At 47.9% G+C, this 20588-nt stretch overlaps 7 protein-coding genes across 7 annotated transcripts; 4 read left to right on the forward strand and 3 right to left on the reverse strand.

The window, feature by feature from the left end:
• Positions 1-459: 459 nt before the first annotated feature.
• Positions 460-2647, reverse strand: LOC118506100 (rac guanine nucleotide exchange factor JJ). Its single transcript, XM_036042785.1, has one exon. The coding sequence runs from the start codon at positions 2358-2360 to the stop codon at positions 591-593; it is 1770 nt and encodes a 589-aa protein (XP_035898678.1). The 5' UTR covers positions 2361-2647; the 3' UTR covers positions 460-590.
• Positions 2648-2778: 131 nt separating this feature from the next.
• Positions 2779-4253, reverse strand: LOC118506106 (40S ribosomal protein S20). Its single transcript, XM_036042792.1, has 4 exons — positions 3975-4253; positions 3609-3764; positions 3429-3518; positions 2779-3165 (listed from the first exon to the last, which is right to left on the reverse strand). Exons 1-4 carry the CDS (start codon positions 3975-3977, stop codon positions 3049-3051), a joined length of 366 nt encoding a protein of 121 aa, XP_035898685.1. The 5' UTR covers positions 3978-4253; the 3' UTR covers positions 2779-3048.
• Positions 4254-4475: 222 nt separating this feature from the next.
• LOC118506104 (40S ribosomal protein S7) lies at positions 4476-6032 on the forward strand. Its single transcript, XM_036042790.1, has 4 exons — positions 4476-4624; positions 4987-5154; positions 5237-5569; positions 5794-6032. Exons 2-4 carry the CDS (start codon positions 4987-4989, stop codon positions 5869-5871), a joined length of 579 nt encoding a protein of 192 aa, XP_035898683.1. The 5' UTR covers positions 4476-4624; the 3' UTR covers positions 5872-6032.
• A 1376-nt stretch (positions 6033-7408) lies between these two features.
• Positions 7409-10753, forward strand: LOC118506101. The gene is made up of 3 exons (XM_036042786.1): positions 7409-8136; positions 8216-8459; positions 8536-10753. Exons 1-3 carry the CDS (start codon positions 8093-8095, stop codon positions 9367-9369), a joined length of 1122 nt encoding a protein of 373 aa, XP_035898679.1. The 5' UTR covers positions 7409-8092; the 3' UTR covers positions 9370-10753.
• Positions 10754-10875: 122 nt separating this feature from the next.
• LOC118506102 (protein CWC15 homolog) lies at positions 10876-12898 on the reverse strand. Its single transcript, XM_036042787.1, has 2 exons — positions 12675-12898; positions 10876-11809 (listed from the first exon to the last, which is right to left on the reverse strand). Exon 2 carries the CDS (start codon positions 11634-11636, stop codon positions 10944-10946), a length of 693 nt encoding a protein of 230 aa, XP_035898680.1. The 5' UTR covers positions 11637-11809; positions 12675-12898; the 3' UTR covers positions 10876-10943.
• Positions 12899-13037: 139 nt separating this feature from the next.
• Positions 13038-14638, forward strand: LOC118506103. Its single transcript, XM_036042789.1, has 4 exons — positions 13038-13754; positions 13862-14038; positions 14184-14309; positions 14380-14638. Exons 1-4 carry the CDS (start codon positions 13667-13669, stop codon positions 14622-14624), a joined length of 636 nt encoding a protein of 211 aa, XP_035898682.1. The 5' UTR covers positions 13038-13666; the 3' UTR covers positions 14625-14638.
• A 138-nt stretch (positions 14639-14776) lies between these two features.
• Positions 14777-18852, forward strand: LOC118506105. Its single transcript, XM_036042791.1, has 3 exons — positions 14777-16878; positions 16950-17251; positions 17323-18852. Exons 1-3 carry the CDS (start codon positions 16814-16816, stop codon positions 17433-17435), a joined length of 480 nt encoding a protein of 159 aa, XP_035898684.1. The 5' UTR covers positions 14777-16813; the 3' UTR covers positions 17436-18852.
• The last annotated feature ends 1736 nt before the right edge of the window (positions 18853-20588 follow it).

Below are 20588 nucleotides of genomic sequence, written 5' to 3' on the forward strand. Positions count from 1 at the left end.
GCAGATGCATTTCGGATGCACCCTTTTGCAGAGCAGATGCAGTTTCAAGGACAGACGACGAATCATCCCATATCCTTGATGCAGCCCGGCGGGGGCAAACAACAATTGCCTCATCGGTCAATCAACTCACTGGAACCGCCGGCAGGAACACACGGCTTACTTTGATTCCCTTCTGTTTCATGGACCTGAGGTGTGGATATAATCTCCTTCCCGTTATTGCTAAAAGCCTAATATCTAAAACCAAAATGCATCAATCGTTTTGTTTGGCGTATAAGCCAACATTTTCCAGTATAAACTTATAGGGAAATCTTAAAAACTCAACATAAACTCTAATAAAGACCGTTGCGAACGAACGTTGTACCAGCAGCAGGCTTTACCTGAACAGATCAGATCAGCCCGCTCCGCTGCAACATTTGTACGGTTCTGTACATCTTCTTTCAGGTAGTGATAGACCAACGGTTTTCGTTTCCAAGGATACCCCCGATAGACTCATCTCTTTTATTACACAGGACGTTCGTATAGAAAAACCATATGAAAAGGAGCAAGAAAACTCCCTTTTGTGTTGCGCTTTCTTCTCTCTCTCTCTCTGCCTACTTTATCCGTACCACATCGAGCAGTCTGTGCGGGACGACCGCCGGTCCAACCGCAGCAATCGAGCCGGCGACGGAACGTGCAGAAGAACCACAGCGTGGTCCAGCCTGCTGCTGGACGACCGAACCGGGCCGGGTGTTGCTGGCCGAAACGGTCACCACGGTGGCCGAACTTCCCGGCCCGATCGTATGTCGCACCATGTCCCGCAGTGCGGCGGTCGTTTTCGCCCGTGTCTTCAGCTGATCGAAGATACGCTTCTTGCTGTCCTTGAACTTCTGAAACCGGCTTTCGCGCACCAGGATGCGTTCCTTCAGCAGCGACAGCTTGTACCGCTCCTGCTCGAGCGTTTGCTTCAGGTTGTGTGCGTGCATTTTCCGCTCGAGCTGGTTGTCGATTTTCAACCGCCGCCGGTACACATCCATCACCTTCCGGCGCAAACCTTCCGCCCGGTTCGCACGCTCCTCCAGCGTTTCCACCAACGATTGGCGCCAGATGTCCCGATCGAGCCCCCGCTCTTCCTGGTTAACCGTCGCATCTTCGAGGCGTTTCAGCTCGCGGCTTCTACGTTCGCACTCCCGGATGCCTTTCTTAATTTCGATGTTCTTCAGCAGACTGGCCGACCGGAGATCCTTTTCGCTGATTTCGTTCTGTATCTTTTCGATCTGCTGCTGCTCGAGACGGGCCAGCCGCTGCTTTCGATTGCGCACCTCGATCATCTCGATGGTACGCTTCTGGCGGATCGCTTTCCGATAGTTGCGCTCCTGCTGGTCGAGCAACGATTTGCGGAACACCTTCTCCTGCTCCCAGCACTGCTTGGCCAGGACCGCTTCCTCCAGCTGTTCCAGCTCCTTGATGCGCTTCAGCACCATGCAGTGCAGGATACGGCGGTCGTGATCGGTTAGATCTGGCCGGTTCGCGATGGGATCGCCTTCGGATGGGTCGTCGGTCTCCTGTCGAAGCGAGACCGCATGCAACCGACGGCAAATGGTGCGATAGTCTGCGGACACCGAATCAGTACCGGCGGTTTCGAGCGATTCGGCCCGGCCTCGCTGAGATGCTGAACGTGGTCGCAGCACTCGACCGCCGGATGATGACGGTTTTCCTTTTTTCGCTCCCGCGCCTTGGTGTGAACGTTGCTCGGATCGGCTTTTGTACGAGGAAAGGTCGCTGGTCGAAAGGCACCGGGTAGCCGTTTTATTCTCACTCGCCAATAGTCTCTTGTTACCGACATCCGGTTCCGAAGAAACTTTCGTTGAGGACGCACTGGATCCGGCTCGGGTCCGCTGGGATCGATGCTCGGTGGACACTGGACGAGTTTTTCGTGGCAGCTCCGCAGAGCTTTCTGACCCCAGCCCTGTCATACAGCTCGTACTCCCGAACGGCGTTCCCTCGGTATCGTCCGTCCCTTCCCGACCGTTGCCATGGTGATGGTGATGTCCCAGATGATGTTGCAACCGGTGATGCACGTTGTAATTGATGTGGAAATTGTAGTTGTAGCAGCAATTGTAGCTAAAAAGGGAGGAATTCTCGCTACTGGCGCTACCAGGCCCTCTTCGTGCTCCGGCGACCGGTGCACTGCAGCAGCCTCGGGTGTGTCTATGGTAACCGCCACCTTCCGGCACTGCCACCGATGTATCGGATTGTTCCGATGCGGGCCTTGCCGGACTTTCGGATTCAAACGAGCGCACATCGTAATCTACCCGATTGCTATTGCAGTCGATCTTTGATGAGCGGAACTTTCGTTTCAGCTTACTTTTCAACTTCCACATGTCGCTGGGAGCACCACGAACGGAACGACCAAACTACTGACCGATTCACTTGCACTTTCGAATCTGTGCGCTCTAGACTAGCGATAACAATAATAACAGGGAGAAGTGAGTCCGAGTGTTTCGCATTTTATCGACCCAACAAACGGAAGCGACGCTTTTCTTTATCAAAACCCTTTTCCCTCACCATGGAAACCATGGTTGGTGGGGGGGGATTGTTGCGCGTGTAGTTACCAATGACGATGGCATTTCTTTTTTGTTCCTGCCGTTATTTCGTTGCGGCGGGGTGAAGAAGCTTTTAAATAATTAGACAATTACAGTGCGAACTGATTCACCTGTACTGGAATGTCTGCAGGAGCGCACAGCCTAAGGGGAAATGTTTTCTTTCAGAGGAACTTATAAATTACATCAACAGGCTATATCCCTTTCACACGTTCAAATGCGTTGTTTTCTTATTTTCCATATAAATGTTTCACTCTGATGATGGAACATTCATCAGAGAAGCAAACAAAAAATACGGGAACGTGTTTCCGTTACTTCGTTGCAGTGATGTTAGGTGAAGTAACGGGCTAGAGCAATACCATGCCCTAGGCTTTAGTTGCACACAGTGCAATGGTCGAGCGACCAGTGAGACAGAGAGAACTGATCACATACCGGTCGTCTTCCGAACGCGGGTGCTACGGGCAGCAGCTTATGGGTCGGCGATCGTCACCTCGACCTCTACACCGGGTTCCATGTTAATCGAGGTGATTTGTTTCACGATTTCCGATGGCGAGTGCAGATCGATGATACGCTTGTGGATGCGCATCTACAAAGAGAGAAAGAAGAGGAAAATTAGACATAATATTTCAATGATTCCGCAGTTGCCAAGTACTGATCAGAGGCGGAATGTTTGAACCAATCGGAGACTTGAAAAATTATTGACAATCGATCAAGCACTATGATGGCAGTTTAATCTGGGCCTGCCTTTTGAAGATGACGCTATCAAGGATTAAAAGTTGACCCCCACTAACGTACACCTTGCTTTCAACTTGCCCGGTCAACGTATGGTCTTGTTTTTGCTAAACGTACCTGGAAACGATCCCAAGTCTTCGAACCCTCACCGCAAGGAGTCTTACGGGTAGTGATGCGGAGGATCTTGGTCGGCATACGGACTGGACCCTGTAAATGCGTAAAAAAAAGGATACGGTAAATACGGTAATTCTTTAGCTGCAAAACGTGAGCCTCGTGGCTCATAGTATGTAGACGTACCTTGACGCGCAGCTTCTGCTTCTTAGCTCCGGCGATCAGATCGGCACACACCTTCTCCAGGCTGCGAACATTCCGGGAGGTCAGCGTGATACGGATGCGATGCACGGTCGCAGTCTCGACGACCGGTTTCTCAATGTCCTTGGTAGCTACGGCAGCCTAAAAACAAACCAGTAGAAAAAAAATATAAGCATTTACTATCCATGACACGTGTATCAACACATAAGCTGTCCGAGCCCGCGCGCCCGGGACACGAGCAACATAACCTAGCATAATAACACTACGCTGTTATCATCCAGCTACCGTGTAAAAGCGCTTCAAAACTCTATCATTTGTACACCAATGGCAAGAGCGCACAAAATTACGTACCATGATAATCGTCAATAAGAGAGAAGAATTTCCTGGTCGAGATAATCAACAAACGATTGACCAGCGCTGAACCAGTCCAATCCACTCTGTTGTACAACTTTTGACGAAATGGAAGAGTGTAGGTTTTTTTCTTTTCGGCATCAGCTGTCATTGGGCTGACAGTGAAACCGACTCAACATATGTCTGTTTTGGGGTTATTTTGTATGAGAATGTAAAACAATGCGTAAAACAACCACTAGCAACAGACATCCGTCTTGCTAAACGCAGGATTTTTGAACCAAACTGCAGGTTGTAAACGCAAAACGCAAACTCAAGTGTGCGTTTTTACAATTTCCCTTATTTTACGACTGAGAGGTGGAAATACAAGGGAAAATGTTGTAAAAAGAAGTAAAACTAATTTGAAACAATTTTATGTAGGAATTGCGCTGAACAGATTGATAAGGAAGCAATAAACCGATAGCGCTGAGTAAATGTAGCATTCAACACAACCCTGATCGCTCGCCGACAGTTGACAGCTGCCGCGAAGCGCTAGGTTAACTTCCGGGCCAGAAGGGTAAGAACTGTCAAACTCGGGCTCCTCTCGCTCTTTTTCCGGGCATCTTTGATGTGCTAGTGGACACATTTCGTTGTGAACCCAAATAAAAATCGCTGTAAGTGTCGCTTAAAATGGGCCAATTCCATCGAAATGGTGTTCAACCGTTAGCCGAACAGTGGCCACGTCCGAAGATGATTGAATGGTTGTGTGCTGCGGTTGATTTTATTTGCGAAAAGTGCTGCTATGTGTTTGGGCTGTGATGCGGATTGGTTTCCCGGTGGTTGATGTTGTCAGAGCAGGCGAATGTTGATGACATGACACCGCTGAGAAGGCGCCGCCGTTATCCGAAAAGCTTTTGCTATCGTGCTGCACGCGCTTACTGGAGATTGAATCGACTCTCACGAGCATTACGTTTCGTTCGTTGTGCAGAAAATGTTACTGACCATGGTGCATTGCTTTCTCGCTTCCTTTCCCTAGATGGTGTTCGGTTCCAAGGTGATCAAAGCCGGCAACGGCGAACCCGATGCGTTCGAGACGCAGATCGGCCAGGCCATCCTGGAGCTGGAAATGAACTCGGATCTGAAGCCGCAGCTGCGTGATCTGTACATCACCCGCGCCCGTGAGGTCGAGTTCAACAACAAGAAGGTAAGCAGCACGCCTGCGGTTAGAGGAATGCAGAGGCGGGAAGCATTGTGTTGAATTAACATTGTTTTGTGTTGCGTTACAGGCGATCATCATCTACGTGCCGGTGCCGAAACAGAAGGCCTTCCAGAAGGTTCAGACCCGGCTGGTGCGTGAATTGGAGAAGAAGTTCTCCGGCAAGCACGTCGTGTTCATTGCGGAGCGTCGCATTCTGCCCAAGCCAATGCGCGGACGCCGCGATCCCAACAAGCAGAAGAGACCGCGCTCGCGAACGCTCACCGCTGTGTACGATGCCATCCTGGAGGATCTGGTGTTCCCCGCGGAGGTTGTCGGCAAGCGTATCCGCGTCAAGCTCGACGGTTCTCAGCTGATCAAGGTGCACCTGGATAAGAACCAGCAGACCACCATCGAACACAAAGTAAGTGTGAGAGTGTGTGTAGATCGAGTGAGATCAGTGGTCGTTGTACTGATGCGAGTGGAAATGCATCGAAATGGAGTTCTCCTTCATTCGATCTTAATTCGGACCGTGAAGGTTTTACCGGATGGGAAGACCCATTCATGTTTGCTAACGACACGAAGACCACAAGGTTTTAAAGCGATTACAACAGATTAATGTTTGGTTTTTGTTTTGCTTCGTTGCAGGTTGACACGTTCGCGTCGGTGTACAAGAAGCTGACTGGCCGTGACGTTACGTTCGAATTCCCAGAGAACTACCTGTAAAATAAGAGGGCGTACTAGGATAGCCGAAGTCAGCAGCAGCAGCACTTGATTTTGGAGTGTTTGTGCTACTGTGCGTCGTGGGAGATGAAGGACTAAGGGGTGGACGCAGAAAAGCCGTTAAAAGTATCCATCAATAAAAGCGTATGGATAGGAAAAATTAATACTCCTCGACCGTGAGTCAATTTCAACCGGATTGAGAATGAGGATTCAAAGCCTGGCGTGTATGAATGTTGGCGTAAGGTACATATGATCGGTTTTGTATTGGTTGTATTTATTATCTTAGGAATGATAATCATGCTTACTTTCGGTCTTTGCGAACGGCTTCTCACGGTATGGAATCCTTTCTGGACCGGGAATACGTAGCATGTCGTTACGCGAAAAAGATATCGTTAACGATCAGCAGAAAAATGTTTCAGCAAGTCCATAATGCTCGTTACACGAGAGGCTCGTTAAAAGGGAGTTTTTCATTACAGACCGATTTGCTTTTATTTGAGAAAATGCTATTTTTTCATTCATAAAGGATGGTCTGGTCGTATTGTCGACCTGAGCCATGACACTTTTGAAATAGGTGATTGATCCCTTATCCAGTATTCATACACTGCCATCAAGTAGTCATGAAAACGGCGCCCTTTGCTGGCTGAACTGTAATGTTGATAGTTGTTGAACGCGCCAAATATGGCGCAATTGAAGAGGTATATGACACAATTTCAATGGATAATTGTACTGTATTGTATTAACTTCATAATATTCTGGCGCTTTAACCCCTTCGCGATCTTGATCTGCTAAAGAATTACTCGCACCCGTTCACGGTTTAGCGCCCTCATCTGGGAATCCAATACAATATACAGGTCTTTACTGCTGATGCCATCTTAATACGAATCTACCAGGACTTTTCTGTCCATGTCGACGGCATCAAAAAAATCTACAGGTTGGGTCGTCTAGTGCCACTCTCATGACATATTCAGACCAGAGGAACTGGGCTTGTATCGTCGTTAGAGCGAATACTCCTTCCAAAAATTCGGGATCAAAAAGATTTCTGATCATGCTGTTCTCGAACGCGATTAAAGTTGCCGTTTGACTAGCAGTTCAAATGTGAGTTATCCTATCTGTACAGCACTCTGCCATGTAATATTTTTAAATAGCGACGCTGATCCGTAGCGTATGTTCTTGCTTTTGGTTAGGTAGGATTAGTTACTTAGACGAGCTCCAACTATGTCTATGTCATCAGGATGGTCTTAAAGAAGAAAATTAATATCTAGCTATCTGCTTCAACATCCGGCATACGGCGAAGATCATCAAATCAAATCATTGTCATTGATTTTCAATTGTGGATATTGCATCCATACGTTAGTCTTAAAGACGGTATTTAGCGGTACAGGTATATATTCTGAGTTGATTACAAACATACAATCGATTAGACCACGTTCGCCGTTCGACAGTATTGTTTTGCATCTTTGAATCGCAACTGCCTGCGAAGCGCCATCTAGCGGTGAGTAGCATCGTTACCGGGCTGATGTTCGAATTCGGCCATCGGTTCGATATCGAAACCGGTTCGGCAAACTTCGACCGACTTCGGCTTTCAAAACCGCGGATGACATTTACTAGGGGGGTGAAGAAAAAAAAATCTTCAAAACAAGGAAAGAAAAATCAGAAGGACGACGACGAAGCAGGGACAGCGAAAGAAAGAAAAGCCAGCAGCACTCACTCCTCGGAACGGGGGCGGCAGGGGGAAAGTTTTTCCTGCTGCAATCGGGTGAAAATTCTGTGCGCAAAACGAGTGAAAACGAAACGAAAGCGACGAATCCGCCACAGTAAACCATCCGTTTGGCGCGGCATTTGTTTTCGTCGCGGCACACAAACCACCGTTAAATTTGGTCACCATCAACATTTGCTGCTGCGGGGGTTTTTGGGCAGTTTATTTTTTACCTTTGTAGCATTGTCCCAGGGCCCCCGAGACGGGTGGCGGACGGTTTGATGCGTTCGTTGTGGGGTAAGTAATTCCCTGAGGACATTGCGTACGGAAAAGCTGCAAAAAGACAACAAAAAATGCAACCGAGCGGTGTGTTTTGAGTGAAAAGTGATCGTTTTCCTTGTTCCTTCTGCCGTTTCCCCGTGGGGTGGGGGTAGTGTTGGTGGGAAGTGGTGGTAGGGTGTTCTGCTTTGCGTGTCGTCCTTTGCGTAGTGTTCCGGTGCCGTTGTGCTGCTTTATCCTGACCGGGGTATGGAAAGGCAAATCGTAAATGATCCTATCGCAACAATGCTCAGGTCAGTTTTTTGTTGTTGTTTTAATTCACATCGGCCCAGAGAAAAATAACAATAACAATTTGTGTGTTTTTCTTTACAGCTCGACCACCGGGACGGGGCAGAACATGAAACAGGTGGAGTGTAAATTACCGCAAGCTACCGAGCTGACCGAGCACACAGTAGCACCGCAGAAAAACTCCGCCGGCCTCAACGGTACGAAGGAACCGCTCAGAACATGTTTAATGTGTTTGTTACCCTTCGAGGAGCTGAGTTCGATCGGAACCGATTCGGCGGAAGAGTTGAAACGGATAGTGGATAATATTTATAAGATTGCCAAAATAGAGGTAAGATACGGGAGTGGATTTTTTTTTAAACAGTGTACCAACAATTACACGCTTTTTTTTCTTCATGATACGGCAGGTTAAACCAGTCAACGGAAAGATTGAACCCCTGTGCAACGGGTGTCGTGCGAAGCTGGGCTACGATTACGACGAGGATGCGTACTTCGACATGCTTAGCCAGATGTACAACAGTGAGGCACAGTGTAAATCGCCCACAATCACAATGCACAACGGCATCCCGGTGCACGTGGCCGTACCGTGCGATGCCGCCAGTCCCGACTCGCCGGCGTTGGGTGCCGGTGGCCACTACATCGATGCCGCCTGCGGTACGTTCGTGGTGACGGAGCTGGGCGTCGAAGCGCTGAACGCCGACAAGGACGAGCTGGTGTGTGCCATCTGCTCGAAAGCGTTCAACTTCAAGTCCACGCTCCGGTTGCACATCCGCAGCCACCATCAAACCGCACCCCGGGACACGATCGAGCTGCCGAAGCATCCGCGCAAACCGCGCACGTACGAGTGTACCGAGTGCAATCTTAGCTTTAAGCTAAAGTACGACTTTGACAAACACATCGGCAGCCACAAGAAGCCGAGCATGCACCAGTGCGAAGGTTGCTTCAAGCTGTTTAAGCACAAATCCTACTATCTGATGCACCGGAACCTGAAGCGGTGCAAGGCACAGTGTTCGATCGATCTGACCAACCCGCTAGAATCGTTCCTGACGGCGGTCGATGTTCAGCAGGCAGTGGCAATGGACACGGTCCCGGTTGCACCTTCGACCGGGCGGCGAAAGAACGGTGCCGCAAAGGATCGGACCGGCGGTTCCGCCACGCTCAGCTCCGTGTCGGCGTTTCCCTTGCAGTGCACCCCGGAGCTGGGTTCCCTAACTGACTGTGGCATCAGGAATGCCAGCTAAGGTATTATACTGTATTCTACTGTACGGTGCCGCATTTACGGCGCCGGATGTTGCCAGATATCGGTTCCTAGGTGGTACCGTGTTAGCACAGTACTTGTACATAGAGTAAGCGAATTGGTGATGAATTGCTTGCCGATTTTTAAAAATCTACTAACTGATCACATCCATATTCTGTTCTATGTCATGCAACGTAACCCGTTCCAAAGAATGCAACCAAATCTTTACGTTAATCCGGTGGCCATACTCTATTGCATTAGGAATTAGTAACGATAGCCAAGAATAGCCAAGAGAGTTTATGTCTTTGGTATTTTTTCCCCACCGAGGAAGTTAAGGTTAATTTTCAAAAATTTTCTTAACCTATCCTTTTTAGATGGGTGTGCAATGTTTATTTGTTTAATTTCTGTTAAGTTTATTCATCCTTTAACTTATTTTTAATTTATTCAATTTTAAACTCTTTTTATATTTCTTATTTACCTTGGCGTGCTGCAAAAAAAAAGAAGAAGGGAAAACCTCTTTTCCCCGATTGATTAGGGGAAATGAGGGCAATTAGTTTCCCTCCCCCCGCATCTTAGTGTCTACGTTTGATACAACGTTTCTCGGTGTGTTTGAATGGATGTATGGATGGGGTATGATACACAACCGAACGGATCGGTACTGTGGGCCCCACGCTAGACTTAAGGATAGGGATAAAAAGTTTCATCATTATTTAACGGCGCGAACAGTCCATATCGCTCTGTCAGTCAGCTAAACTTTATCAGACTTAGGGTGTAGGGTTATGATCAGTGCCATGGGCGAACAAACACGAGCATTACATCAATTCTTTACCGTCTTTTAGGTCTTAATGAACGAGAATGAAGCTAACGGTAGCTGTAAGAGAAGGGAGGGTAGAATTGTAAACTCAAACCTTTTTGCCATTTTACTTTCTACTGCCGTGTGGCAGTAAAGCGGTGCCACATTCGTTTGCTTTTTCCGCGTAATTTGAATTTTCGCTACCTTGCCAATGTTTCACATTTCCCGAAGAAACTTGTAGCTCAACTTCTAAGTTACATTGCCGGGACATAAATGTGTCGACGATGCCCGGATGTGGGAGCGAGAAGAAGTAGCACCGCTCCACGCGTGTCCCTGTATCCGCGTGTGGTTCGTGTTATTGTGATGAAGTTGGCATATACGAAGGAATTTACCAAATAAGAACTATAGATGTATAAATGCTTGAACGCGTACTACGGTAAGAAGGGAACCGACTATTTAGGAACAAACAAAAGAGAGCGAGAGAGAGAGAAACCAAATCGAATTCATACGTCTTATTTTTATGTTTGAATAACAGTTTCGCTGCATTCGGACACTTAAGATGAGGAATAAATTAAGAATGGAAACTCGTACCATATTAAAAAAAAGGTATTGCTTTGCTATCGGTGGTAAGATCCAAATGGTTGAGAAAACGGTGTGGGAAACAGGTCAATCAATCTCAACTAATTCAACGGGTTCAAATGAAGGAACAGACATTGATTTTACAGATAAACCCATAGAAACGGGGAGGAAAGAAAGGTACCTTATTTATTGACGACTGTTACGCCTTACTTAATATATTTATCCATAAACTTTTTGTGAAAGTCAGACCGTAACGAATCATTTACGAACTGGTTCGCCTTCTTCTCCGGTTCGGAACGGGCACAATTTTTAAACACCACATCATCATCCCAACGGCGTTTCACCTTCATTTCCGCTTTGGCAGTGGAGGAATAGTTTAGCAGCGGATTTCCCGACAGTATGTTTTCCATCCGAATGCGTTCCTCTTCCTGCTGCTTGCTGTGCTCCTTTTTCGCCGTTTCGGCCGCACGCTCTTGCTTGATTTTGTTCAACTCGGCCAGCAGCGCCGCCGTATCGTCCTCATCCGAATCCGTGTCCGAGTTTTCACTGTCAACCGGATCGTCTGCGTCTAGGTTCTGTGGTGCCTCTAGCTTCTGTCGCTTGGTGCTGCCACCGCTCACACTGCCCGAACCTTGTTGCTCCAAAGCGCGGCGGGCGGCCGTCGGTGCGGCCGATCCCTTGCCCTGCTTGTTATCGCGCTCCCGTTTCTCGAGCTCCTCGCGGAAATCACGGTTGCGTAGCTCCTCGCTGGTGCTCTGGCCCTGGTCGCGATACTTTAGCTTTGTGTGTCCGGGCAGATCGCGACTGCTGTACTGTTTGGAAAGGGCGCTCAGATCCTTCTCGCCACGGCCACTACCACCGCGCGCGGGATCGAATGTTGGACGGGCAGCGGTCGTCATTGTGTTGGTGGTTTAATAAGTTCGCTTTTATCACAAAACCAACTTTCTGGACGCTTTATGTTGGTGTTTTTACCCTACGGAACTGCGGCGATGCGTTTTGTTTTGGCGAAGGATGACAGAACGAAGGTAGTTTTTGCTTTTTTCCTTCTTCTACTCGACAAACGTCATTCCAACTGTCAAAATAAGGGTAGAAAATGTGTCATTTGAAATGAGGGAACAAAAACCGTTGGAACTGAGTCGGTCCTTAATTAAATATTTAGCATATTAATTAGAATTCATAAGAAAAGCTATAAAAATACTTAAAAATGAATGTGAATTAAGTATTTTAATTGTTGAAGTTAAATTTAAAACCAAAGCTTAGCTATGTTTCACTCAACGTAAAAGACAAGAAAATGCGAGACATGGGCTTAGAGGAGACAGGTGCAAAATGAGTGCCTAGGAAAGTCCATGCGAGGATAATAATAAATTTGAATTTATTCAAATACGTTTGCTTCATGCTTTATCGTTAAAAAAAGATTTAACCCAAAAATCAGTGACAATTTACGCGATTTTTCCCTGTTACTTTGAAGCTCATGTTGATTACTTAAACAATCGTTTCTACAGTACATGTAAAACTACATTTCAGAGTGATCTACTTAAACCGTAGATCGAATGATTATGATAGATCCAAGATCAAGCATGATCAATTCTTTCTCGATCTATATGGAGCAAGACAGGTCGACAACGACAAAAGGAAAAAAAGTACAAACAATCGTCTCTCAGGTCAGTCTAGCTCTAGTCTCAAAAACCGACTGATAAAGCTATTTTTTTATTTATCTTCCTGAATAAATCTGGTTTTCCTGACCTGGGGCGGTCCGGTGGCCGAGGCGACAGCGGCGCCTGTCTTCACAAGGCAAGGCCGGGGTTCAAATCCCATCCAGACCGCCTCCCCTTGATCCCTTGATTTTGCCACATCAAATCTACTGATCGGAAGCGAGGTTCTTTATGAATTAAAACTAACGAGCTCAGAGTCCAACCAGCGCCACTCAGTCCACGCACCGTTCATTCCACCACTGTACCCAGAACATTTGATTTTATACTTTATTAAACACATTTTAACAGAAAAATACTAATCTCGCAATGAATACGAAACACTGCACACTCTATACGACCTGTTGAAGTAACAGCAATATCCACACGCCAGCAGGTCGTCACGTAGCTGACTCAACGTGTGCCTCCGCGCAGCGGTGCATTCGATGACGGTCGGCGCCACATTGTCGCGAACGTTGCGTATTTTATGTGCGCGAACCTTTGTTTTGCGTGCAGAAACTTATCCGATTGATAAGCCAGCACAAGAGAGCTTGTAAAATGTGGCATTCAATACACGATAGTTTTCAAGTAGGTGTGAAGATATTCAGGGAGATCAATTTTGTTGGTGGAGCCGCTGCCATCTTGCCCAGAGACTTGAGTGTACCACCACACTAGGCAGTGTTAAGGTTCCACCTGAAATCTCGATATCTCGGTGCGAGTGAGTGGGCGAAGTAGGTAACACACATATCGATGATGGGAGGTCATCGTTCACACAATTGGCGCACAGTTTTCGAAGCACCCGTGTGTGATAAGATAATCAAGAGAAAACACACGATACCATTTCTTGGCGCTTCAATGCTGTTTTCCTTCTTCCCCCTTCTTCGCACTTGTTATCGGATGCAGCTATGTACGAGCGCGCGTGTGTGTGTGTGTGTGTGTGTGCATGTAAAGTTCTTTCGTTATTGAACGATACTGATAAGCTTTCTTTTCGTGGCGAAAGGGCAATAGTTTTCTTGGGGGACCAGTTGCAATTGTGATACTCCACCTTCCGGTCATCTTGATCGTCTGCCACATCGTCGCGCTGTGATGCATTCATTGCAGCAAGGCTAATCTTGAACGACGATAAACGTTGCGACGCTGCAATAAATAATCCCACCGTCAACGGCCACCTCTAGTGGTAATCTTGCCCGTTGGTCAGATCCGAAGGATATCCCAAACCCAATACAGCTCAGCAACATCAAATGTCGATCAGTTTCGGTTCGGAAATGAAAGCAATTTATGTGCTGTCGCTTGGTTTGATTTATTTCTGCAACCCCGTTACCAGCCTCGGTAGGTGCCTGTGCCACGTTCAGCGGCGGCATCGGTGCCATGTGAACACAACCGCCAGGAATGCGAACGCAGCTAGTTCAAACCGTGGGTGTAATTCCATTTTTCAGAGGAACCAAACACAACGCTAGCGCCGGTGGAAAATTACAAAATCAATCCGTACTGCTTCCGGTTTACGTGGATGGGCCCGAAATACAACAAGGACACGCCGTACAAAAACCTCAGCTGCGACAACATCCTGAAGAAGGCGAAAGGCATACCGTGCTTTCACCCGCTGGTCATCACGAGTGAGTATGCTCAGCGAAAGGCAACTTGGCTTGGCTGTGCAGTTCCGGTTCTGGTGGCCACCGGTGTGGTTTGTTTGCTTTCCACTACATTTTGTTGACTTTAAGTATTTTTTTTGCGTGTGTGGGTTCCCCATTTTCTTTCCAGACAACACGAACGTACCGGACACTAACTACATGTGGGAAGAGTACAAGGATAAACCGTCCCAAATTGCCTGCCGGCTGGTACGTGGCGAGGTGTGCGCCCGGTACTCGTACCGCTACAATGGTGCCAGTAAGTGTCTGCGTCATAACTTCCCTAACCCTATCCTAATGGGGTGGTTGGGTACACTTTTCTTTCACAGTCGAAAACATAACGTACATGTGCGCCAAGCTGAACGTGGACAATGAATCGTCCACCTCGTCCAGCTGCTTCAAGGAGGACCGGCTCGGGCGGGAGATTGAGGTGTGCGTATGCGAATCGGCCGCCGGCCGCACGCCCTGCAATCGATCGGCGATCGTACTGGCGGATGGGGCTCCGGTTGCGCCGATGATGCTGGCGCTGGCCATGATTCAGTTGTTGCTAATAAAGTGTTTACAGATGCGGTAGTTGTGGGTTAAAAAGGTTGCTTCATCCCATTTTTTTTTGTGGTGGTTGGTTTTGAGTAGTGGTGAAGTGAATCGTTTGGTCGCCATATTTGTGTCATCAGTGCTTGTGATTGCGTCGGTGATAGTGACGGTGATAGTGTGGGCCATATTACGTGTCACATGAATGATAACAAGTGCGACATTGACACCAGGGAAGGGCTCGACACAAACGGTCTTCATGAACTTTACCAATTAGTAACTTATTGCTTCAATATCAATCAGACCTCTCCTAGACACTGTATAAGTAGCTTAAAAGCGTTCGGTGAATTGAGATGCACAATTTTTGATAGCATCGTTGGAGTTCTGATAACTTCCGGAATTGTCCAATACCTCTGGAGCTCAGGTACGATGCGAATAGGCAATCCCTGTGACAGTATCGATTGTGTGGCTCTGTTCCTAGAGATCGAAACCAGGAGAGATAAATGCATCCACCGTCACAAACGCTACGCTGATCCCCGGGAAAGCGAAACCGAAGGACCGGAATATCTTCATACCTTCATACCTTTCAGAATGGCGGGTCCCGGGAGGTCCTGGAAGGCCCCGGAGTCAAACCACGGACCACGGATGGACAGTTCGAGCGTGAAAAAGGCACATCACACATTTTCCGCTGACATTAGCAAATTAATGACCGGTTCGGTTTTGACTGCTGCCAGCTTCGCAGCACGTACGGACCTTTGTGCGAAGGCTCGCCGGGACGACACGAACCCCCAAAACCGCAACGCAACGGGGTAGGACACATCGAGAGAGAAAGAGAGAGAAGGGGGAAAGGGTAGAAGCATTCGCCTGTCGGCTGCCGAATCGGGTTTGCTTATGATGTGCATGTGACGTCTCTGTAAAGGTTTCATCATTTTTGCCGAGTTTGCAGAAACATCGTGGTTTGCGTACCGTGGTTCCAGTGCCAGGACATCTCAGTTTTCTGACGATGGCTTTCGCTTTCGCAAGTGACGGCAGACGTGGTTGAGAAAGCGAGAAAGTTTTGCCACACTAAAACCGGGGAACCAGTCCATCCGGCCGGGTCCATCGACGGGTTCATATTCCAAGCCCTGGTATCGATTCGACGAAACGAAGTCCCCGGGGGAAGAGGAGGAGAAGGCGAAGGCTTTGGAATTCTCATTTCATATGCGGCAGTGCTATTTGATACGAGCCGAGTTTGGCATTATTAAATTTTCCATTTGCACCCCCCCGTGACGCACCGGCTAGCTGACATTTCGGCACAACCACGGGTGTCGTCGATGGCTCCGGTGCACCGGTACACCGTTTATGCAAATTACGTATAAACGCGCATTTTGAGCGTGCATTCTCTCGGTGTGCATTGCATTACGCGGTGGGAAACACATTTTCAATAAACACGCGGGTTGCTGAGGAATAAATGTACGATTTTCTGCTGGGAATAAGGATTCCGGAAATCGGTGTCGCATGTGCGTGTGTGGATGTGCGACTTACCAATCCAATTAGCGACACTGACACGCGTTTCCAGTTTACTAGGATGCAAGATTTTTCTCAACACACATAGACCTAACTACCGATACAGGTCGACGGATTTTTGCAGAGCTTATCAAAAAGAGGCTTCCAATAAAAATAAATCGCTTGCAGTGGATTGCACATAAAAACAGAAACCAACAAACAAGATGGATGTTTGGGGCTGTTTCACCAGACCACCGCATGCAGGCAAGACCTTAATCTAGATCGATCTCGTGCGTGGAAGATGTTCGCTCGAGAGTCCGTGGACGTGTATCAGATAAGAAGCGATTTTACAGCCATGAGCCCCGAGCCACTCGAGACGCTTTATAGCCTGCGGCAAACGGCATGGACAGGATGTTTTTTGTCCGGCGAGAGCCTTTATTTGTCAACACCAAAATGGTACTTCGGGCTAGTTGAACAGTTCCGTCCGATGGTGCAACGCTTGGTGCTGGTAGCTTATCTGGATTGATGTAGTGCAGCAAATTCCGCGTGTGTGTGTGTGTGAGTCTGCCTCGTACTTGCTGAGTGTACTTTATAACCATCCCAAAACATCAATTCGGCTACAATCCGGTGGACAAGTTTCGTGTACTCCAGCATCAAATTGGCCCCCGACTTTTCTTCGCTTCGTGCTTTACAATGGTTTTCGGGGTTTTAGTATCGCTCGAAGGCAGCATCACATGCCTTTCGTAGATGAGCTTTCTGGTTCGATGCGGCTGCCCCAATGCAGTGCCAGAAAGTCGAAATCGTTTTACATGGTTTGTACATTTATATTGTCCTGGTGTGGTAAAAAAAGAAATGGAACCTCTCACCTCTCCTTTCTCTGCAGTGATGCTGGCGGGTTTTTTTTGCTGAACCTAAGCTCGCGTTCGATCGTGTACTTCCAAATTGGAACGCCGGAAGGACTGCTAGGTAGGCCAAAATTTGCTACAGTAAGCGGATGCTTAAGGAGCTGGAAGAATTCCCCATCCCGATGGCCGTTTGTGCGGTTCTGGTCAAGCGTAAAAGAAAACACACCGAAGAACGGTGTTCCTGGAGATGCATACGTAATGGCGGAAGGATATGTGCTGGGTAGAAGAGGAACCGAAAAATGTTTGGAGCTAAGGCACGCGCACGGAAATGCTTCGGCAAGTAAATGCAAACATTCAAATGATGATCGTTGTAAGTCTGCCCGTTCAATGTCATTTGGCTCTATTTTGCAGTCGCTCCGGTTCGTCTCTCCTTGGTCGTCGTGGACATCCTTAAGGCATCCCCGAGTTTGAAGATATTTTTAGCGATGCACCGCGAGTACCGGCGACTGCAGCGTGCGACGTAACGATGTCCTCTCGATGGCGTACAATCGGCATAGTGATGACGCTGTTCCAGGCCAGTACACTCACTCGCAACTCGTTTGCCGCCGCCGAATCCTGATCTGATCGCAACCTTTCCCAGCGTGACCAAGCGCTGGCATGGCATTTGTTTTGCCCATTCCCATCACGTTCGTCACACGTGAAGAACTGGAGCGAATGCACACAAAAAAACACACGGACTCGCTTATGGAAATAGGGATGTCTATAGCGAATCTCTCCTTTCTCTCGGGACAAAATCATCCCAACACACACACACCCCGATCGATCGATGTGGTGGGCAGGCAGGCAATTGAATCCCCGTTTGCAGAAGGCAAATTTGCGTCCACACAGCATTGACATTCGAGAATGGGCGGTCGCCCAACGGCCGCTGTGACACTGAACCCCGTGGAAGCAATGTCAGAAGGACGTGCGGACAGAAGTTTGCTGAACAATTTTTCTCAATGTACACCCCCCCCGGTCGAGGACGTGATTTGTTGTCCCGGTTCGTTTCAAATGCATGATGTCAGCAGTGTGGTGTCATTTGTATCAATTTTTCTCAGCCGTTCTTCCCTCTACGCGAGAATCGGAACCGCACGTCGGTAGTACGCGATCGAAGCTTTATTCCTGCCGGAAAATCATTTATTCAAGATCACATCTTAGTAGGCGGCCTTAAGTTCCACAAGCGTACTGGAAGCTCTGGTTGCTGGGTGGAGAGCTTTTTTTTGATTGGAAGAAACAGGAGATGTTCTATTCTGTGCCTCGAGACTTGTGAGGATAAGACTTAGCGTGCATGCTTAATTAATTTAAATGAATTAATTTAATCCCATGCTAATGATAATGGAAGCTACAGCAAGCTTTTCACCTTCCGGGCCGCCTATTCTGGAAGCTTTCGTTTGCACTTAATGTCTCGTCCAATCGCGCGTTTAAGACGCTAAAGAACAAGATACTTAGGATAAGGGGCATCGTTTCTTTAACTTTGTAGCTTGCGTGCGATGTAACATCACTCAAGGTAAAGTAGAAACCCATGTCGGACACGTTTCCGAAACGCACAGCGACAAGCATGGGTGACGATAGGAGTACGCTTTCTCCAGGCACAATTGGACACGGAAGCCTGGATTGGCGGCTTATCTTTTTCCTACCATCAACACATCCCGACCGTAAAACCCCGAACGTTATTTATCGTTTCAATTTGCTGGTTAATGGCTTGGTTAAGGAGTTACCGCTGCTACTTCCCTTCGGGATGTCACCGTCAGTTTCTTCGCGTAGAATCTCGTCCGGTTGGTTCGTAAAATTTTAATTAGCATCCGATCATAAAGTACCACCCTCTGTGGGAGTAGAGGAAATGCGTGCCATTCCAGGGGTTGCACCGTTGTTGCAATAAATTTCATCCACTTACGGCAGGGACTTACGGGCAACCCTGGCGTAACGGTTGGCACCTGGCAAGCCGATGGTGCAAATTTGCACCGTTGAATATAACCGATCCGATTCGCTTACCTGTGACCGGTAACGCGCTGTTCCACAAGACCCTTTTGTGGAATATTTTGTGGACGTTAATCCTTGGGTAAATATTCTCCCGCCCTTATTGTCCGGGACCGTCCGACCGTGCTCGGAAAGAAAGGTGGCATAAGGTTGCACCAAGGCAAGGCATTGTGGACGCGCCCCGGTTACGGGGTGTGTTTGATAATAGATTATCCCATAACTTAGCCGAAAACGAGCGATGGCTTAGTGTACACTTAGCATATGTTTTGTCTGCTTGTCCGATGCGTGGCGTTGTGGGAAAAATACCCCCCACCCCCTACGCTTTCTGATCTTCAAACCAGAACCCACCCAGGTTCACCTGCTCGGTATGCATAATCGAGTGCAGCGGCATCCGTTTCCCAGGTCCAAGGCCATATGTGGTGTGGTTTGTGCTGCGATGCTTCTTGACGGATGTAGCCCTCGCTGGTAGGACCGAACTCCGTAGAATCTAACATCCTGCACACAACGTCCACAACACTGCTTTTTACGGTGGGCGGTGATCACATGCGGGTATAGCAGGAGGGCAACACAGGAACCAAGATGGTTAAAGTTTTCCCGAGAAGACCAATCTACTAACTACCACATTCGGGCGGAAGGTTTCTGGCGTCATTTTGCTGTAGGTACGACGGTGGTGTGGTTCGAGTAACGCACAGGTGTGGTGTTGGGTTGGTTCACTTTAGAGGGCACTTTGCAAAACTCCTGCACCGGTCGGTGTGCCCTCACCCCCCACAAAAGCCAAACATAAAACATTCATTATAGCAATGGACAAACATCACTATCTTAAACACCTTTCCTTCTTTTGTTCTGGTGGTAGGGTGAGTCGTTTGATAAGTGCTGGAGGTACAGCATTTTGGATATTCGTTGGGTGTAGAAACTGTGAAGTGATGTGGAGTTTACTTGGAATTTGTGAACATTTCCAATTCATGCTCAACTTGTAATATTCGCACAGTCGACTCCAAGGAGAATGTTGATGATTACCTTAACTTATCAATTAGTTTACCCCTACGACGTAAGGGTTTCTTTCTACCTGCCACAACTCCGACTCCATCATCCCTAAACTATGGGGTAAATTAACCCAAAAACACACTTTAACACAAACCATGTTTTATCCTTTAACAAGGCGACTGGGCAGCCAGGTGAGTGAGCCAGGTTTTCCGGTGAATGCGCCCTAAACCCGAAGCACCAAAAACCCTGTGACTGTGAGCACACGACTGAATAGGGTGTGTGTTTAGAAGACACTTTTAACTTTTATTTATAATTAGTTTTTTGATTTGCACTCCCGGAAGGTAGGGTTGGCCAAATACGCCTGTCTCTGTCTGTCTCGCGTAGCTCGGCTTGGTATTTTGGGAACGTGTGAGGTCAGAAATAGTTGTGGCCATCCCGGTTCCAACGCACGTAAAAGCATCCTAAACGCATCGTTCTGTGTACTCGCAGTCTTCGGAATGGCTAGACAAATATGGCACACTTTGGCGTACTTATCGATAAAATCTAAACACACTTTCGACGCGAAGGGGACAAACATTCTGTGGTTGTGCAGCGGGAAAAGGACATCTTATGTGTGGAGTTGCGGTACCCGGGTAGCCACTTAGGCGCCTTTGCTGTCTGTCGACCATGTTTGATGG

Source organism: Anopheles stephensi, chromosome 2 (genome assembly GCF_013141755.1).
Source record: "Anopheles stephensi strain Indian chromosome 2, UCI_ANSTEP_V1.0, whole genome shotgun sequence".
In the NCBI taxonomy this organism is placed as follows: Eukaryota; Metazoa; Arthropoda; class Insecta; order Diptera; family Culicidae; genus Anopheles; species Anopheles stephensi.

Coding starts and splice junctions, on each gene's coding strand:
- LOC118506106 (XM_036042792.1), bottom strand. Junction 3,519..3,608: donor AGCAGAAGCTGCGCGTCAAG/GTACGTCTACAT, acceptor ACGCATTTACAG/GGTCCAGTCCGTATGCCGAC. Junction 3,166..3,428: donor AGACTTGGGATCGTTTCCAG/GTACGTTTAGCA, acceptor CTCTCTTTGTAG/ATGCGCATCCACAAGCGTAT.
- LOC118506102 (XM_036042787.1), bottom strand. CDS start 11,636: ATGACGACCGCTGCCCGTCCAACATTCGATCCCGCGCGCGGTGGTAGT.
- LOC118506101 (XM_036042786.1), top strand. CDS start 8,093: ATGGAAAGGCAAATCGTAAATGATCCTATCGCAACAATGCTCAG. Junction 8,137..8,215: donor CCTATCGCAACAATGCTCAG/GTCAGTTTTTTG, acceptor TTTTCTTTACAG/CTCGACCACCGGGACGGGGC. Junction 8,460..8,535: donor ATAAGATTGCCAAAATAGAG/GTAAGATACGGG, acceptor ATGATACGGCAG/GTTAAACCAGTCAACGGAAA.
- LOC118506105 (XM_036042791.1), top strand. CDS start 16,814: ATGAGCTTTCTGGTTCGATGCGGCTGCCCCAATGCAGTGCCAGAAAGT. Junction 16,879..16,949: donor AGTCGAAATCGTTTTACATG/GTTTGTACATTT, acceptor CTTTCTCTGCAG/TGATGCTGGCGGGTTTTTTT. Junction 17,252..17,322: donor GCACGGAAATGCTTCGGCAA/GTAAATGCAAAC, acceptor TCTATTTTGCAG/TCGCTCCGGTTCGTCTCTCC.
- LOC118506104 (XM_036042790.1), top strand. CDS start 4,987: ATGGTGTTCGGTTCCAAGGTGATCAAAGCCGGCAACGGCGAACCCGAT. Junction 5,155..5,236: donor TCGAGTTCAACAACAAGAAG/GTAAGCAGCACG, acceptor GTTGCGTTACAG/GCGATCATCATCTACGTGCC. Junction 5,570..5,793: donor AGACCACCATCGAACACAAA/GTAAGTGTGAGA, acceptor GCTTCGTTGCAG/GTTGACACGTTCGCGTCGGT.
- LOC118506100 (XM_036042785.1), bottom strand. CDS start 2,360: ATGTGGAAGTTGAAAAGTAAGCTGAAACGAAAGTTCCGCTCATCAAAG.
- LOC118506103 (XM_036042789.1), top strand. CDS start 13,667: ATGTCGATCAGTTTCGGTTCGGAAATGAAAGCAATTTATGTGCTGTCG. Junction 13,755..13,861: donor CAACCCCGTTACCAGCCTCG/GTAGGTGCCTGT, acceptor TCCATTTTTCAG/AGGAACCAAACACAACGCTA. Junction 14,039..14,183: donor TCACCCGCTGGTCATCACGA/GTGAGTATGCTC, acceptor TTTTCTTTCCAG/ACAACACGAACGTACCGGAC.